The 3,427-nt window shown below is 56.3% G+C and overlaps 1 protein-coding gene across 1 annotated transcript; it reads right to left on the bottom strand.

The window, feature by feature from the left end:
• Positions 1-572: 572 nt before the first annotated feature.
• On the bottom strand, positions 573-1,184 carry LOC142076192 (olfactory receptor 14J1-like). The gene has a single exon (XM_075138571.1). The coding sequence runs from the start codon at positions 1,182-1,184 to the stop codon at positions 573-575; it is 612 nt and encodes a 203-aa protein (XP_074994672.1).
• Positions 1,185-3,427: the final 2,243 nt, after the last annotated feature.

The raw sequence follows: 3,427 nt of genomic DNA on the forward strand, positions 1-3,427 counted from the left end.
TGGAAGAAGACCTGAGCCTTCCGGCACTGTACCAAGGAGATCCCTTTCATGGCTGAACTGCTGTTCTGGAGGCCAGCTCTGTCACAGAAGTGCCCATTGCCTGTCCCTGCCTGCGGTCACAGGACTGCCACACCACAGGGCTGTGACCAAGCTGCCAGAGCACTCAGGCCTTGCACCAACACAAGGGCTCAGGAGGAGAGTGTGGAAATGGAAAAAGAGCAGCTCCAGAAAGACCAGGCACTGGTGCTCCCTGGCAGTGCTGCTGTGCCGGGACTCTTTTCCCCTCCACCTCTGCACACAGGAACTGCCCTGCAGCTCCAGAGAAGGTCTCATGGGAAGGATCTCAGAGAAACAAGTGGCTACAGGGTCCTTAATTTTGTTTAAATGCACAGAGAGCACGGTTCTTCATCTACAAAGTCTGTAACAGCTAGACAGTGAAGTAGAAGTGGGATGAATAATAACAGTTCGTTGTGCACAACATCATTATCACAAGAAAAACAAAAAACCCCACGCCCCCCCCACCAAAATCTTCTGAAGGCAGGCTGGGGCTGTAATGAGTTACATTATCAATGCTATGCAGAGGAAAACAGGCAGTTTGTTGCTTCTGAAAAACATCCAGTCATGATTTTCCTCAGTGCGTCCTTGAGCTCCTGGTTCCTCATGCTGTAGATGAGGGGGTTCACTGCTGGAGGCACCACCGAGTACAGAAATGACACCATCAGGTCCAGGGATGGTGAGGAGATGGAGGGGGGCTTCAGGTAGGCAAACATGGCAGTGCTGACAAAGAGGGAGACCACGGCCAGGTGAGGGAGGCACGTGGAAAAGGCTTTGTGCCATCCCTGCTCAGAGGGGATCCTCAGCACAGACCTGAAGATCTGCACGTAGGACACCACAATGAAAACAAAACACCCAAATAGTAAACATGCACTAACCACAAGAAGCCCAACCTCCCTGAGGTAGGAGTGTGAGCAGGAGAGCTTGAGGATCTGGGGGATTTCACAGAAGAACTGGTCCACAGCATTGCCGTGGCAGAGGGGTAGTGACAACGTATTGGCCGTGTGCAGGAGAGCAGTGAGAAACCCACTGGCCCAGGCAGCTGCTGCCATGCGGACACAAGCTCTGCTGCCCAGGAGGGTCCCGTAGTGCAGGGGGTTGCAGATGGCAACGTAGCGGTCGTAGGCCATGACAGTGAGAAGAAAATACTCTGCTGTGATGAAAAAGGCTAACAGAAAGAGCTGTGCAGCACATCCTGCGTAGGAGATGTCCCTGGTGTCCCAGAGGGAATTGGCCATGGCTTTGGGAACAGTGGTGGAGATGGAGCCCAGGTCGAGGAGGGAGAGGTTGAGGAGGAAGAGGTACATGGGGGTGTGGAGGCGGTGGTCGCAGGCTATGGCGGTGATGATGAGGCCGTTGCCCAGGAGGGCAGCCAGGTAGATGCCCAGGAAGAGCCAGAAGTGCAAGAGCTGCAGCTCCCGCGTGTCTGTGAAGGCCAGGAGGAGGAACTGGGTGATGGAGCTGCCGTTGGACATCTGCTCCCTCTGGGTATGGTTATCTGTTGAGGAGGACAAGGCGGTACCGAGTTAGGGCAGACTTCTCTGAGCAAAACCTATCGCATGTCTCATTGCAACCCCACACTCAGACTCTTTTCAGGAAGAGCTCTCTGCAGCTCCCGCACTTGAGCTCCGGGTTTTGCTGGCTGAGGGGGCCACTGGGAGCAGGGACTCTGTAATGGGCTCCCGAGGAGTCCTTCTTGCTGTGCAGCGAGAGGGATCTAAGAACACAGGCTGATCTCAAATTCAATGCACTCAGATCTAGCAAAGAGCTTTTTGGCATTGTTGGTTGGAATTTGCCCAACTGCAGAACAGAGCTGAGGGCATTTGGGTTTGTTTCTTTTCTTCCAGTTGCACCTCTGCCACATTTAGGAGTGGTTGTGGATGGTTGAAATCCCTGCCATTTCTAATGCACTCCAGGTGAAATCTTGGGGGTCCTGAGAGGCAAAGGGAGGGTCCCTCAGTGCAGGGAGAGGAGAGCTGCTCTGCCCATCAGCCCTGTGCTCAGCTGCCCTGTGCTGGCAGCTGGGAGCTGGAGGATGGTCCCACTCAGGTGGTCCCCTTAAAAGAAACGAGACCCTGCTGAGAGCAGAGGAATGTAGGTTCAAGGAGGAGATGAGAGGCCCCTTGCCTTTTCTCAGGGTACCTGAGGAGGATCTCATCTCCCCCCTCCCAGGCTGGGACACCGAGGGATCATTGCAGCTGCCCACCCACAGCTGCCCAGCACCATTTCCACGGCCTTAGCACTGGGTGTCTTCTCCATGAGGTGCTCTCCACCATCTCTGTGGTCTCCACCATCTCCCTGCTCTCCACCATCTCCCTGCTCTCCACCATCTCCATGATCTCCACCATCTCCCTGGTCTCCACCATCTCCATGCTCTCCACCATCTCCATGGTCTCCACCATCTCCGTGGTCTCCATCATCTCCCTGCTCTCCACCATCTCCCTGCTCTCCACCATCTCCCTGGTCTCCACCATCTCCCTGCTCTCCACCATCTCCATGGTCTCCACCATCTCCCTGCTCTCCACCATCTCTGTGGTCTCCACCATCTCCCTGGTCTCCACCATCTCCCTGCTCTCCACCATCTCCATGATCTCCACCATCTCCGTGGTCTCCACCATCTCCATGCTCTCCACCATCTCCATGGTCTCCACCATCTCCGTGGTCTCCACCATCTCCCTGCTCTCCACCATCTCCATGCTCTCCACCATCTCCATGGTCTCCACCATCTCCGTGGTCTCCACCATCTCCCTGCTCTCCACCATCTCCGTGGTCTCCATCATCTCCCTGCTCTCCACCATCTCCCTGCTCTCCACCATCTCCATGATCTCCACCATCTCCCTGGTCTCCACCATCTCCCTGCTCTCCACCATCCCCATGGGGATCCTAGGTAGCACAGAGGTACTACAGGAGAGCTGTGCCCTTCTGGAGGGCACCCTGCAGCCCAGCAGGATGCCCCAGGGAGATAGCTCAATGTCCCAAAGCTGCCTGGAAGAGATTTGGGCTCTTTGCTCCCATGGACACGTCTGCGTAGCAGGACCCAAAGGGTGGGTGTCTGAACAGGAGCTGAACCTGCCACCCCCGATGCCCACCCCCCACACTGACTCAGCCAATCCAACGGGGAGAACAAGGGCAGCACAGGCAGGAGGGGATGGCAGTGGAATGCCACAATGCTCCTGCCAAGGGAGGAGGGACACGCAAAGACAGATGGAAATCAGGGGTTTGTCCTTTTCTGGACTCTGGCTGCTGCAGGGGCAACGCATGCCCGAGACACACGGGCCTGGGGGCAGAGGCTCTGCTTAGGGTGGGAAAGGAGACCAGGGAGAGGTGTCTGCACCGCAGGGACGGCAGGGAGGTGCCCACATCCCCCTCCCCA

Source organism: Calonectris borealis, unplaced genomic scaffold (assembly GCF_964195595.1).
Source record: "Calonectris borealis unplaced genomic scaffold, bCalBor7.hap1.2 HAP1_SCAFFOLD_35, whole genome shotgun sequence".
In the NCBI taxonomy this organism is placed as follows: Eukaryota; Metazoa; Chordata; class Aves; order Procellariiformes; family Procellariidae; genus Calonectris; species Calonectris borealis.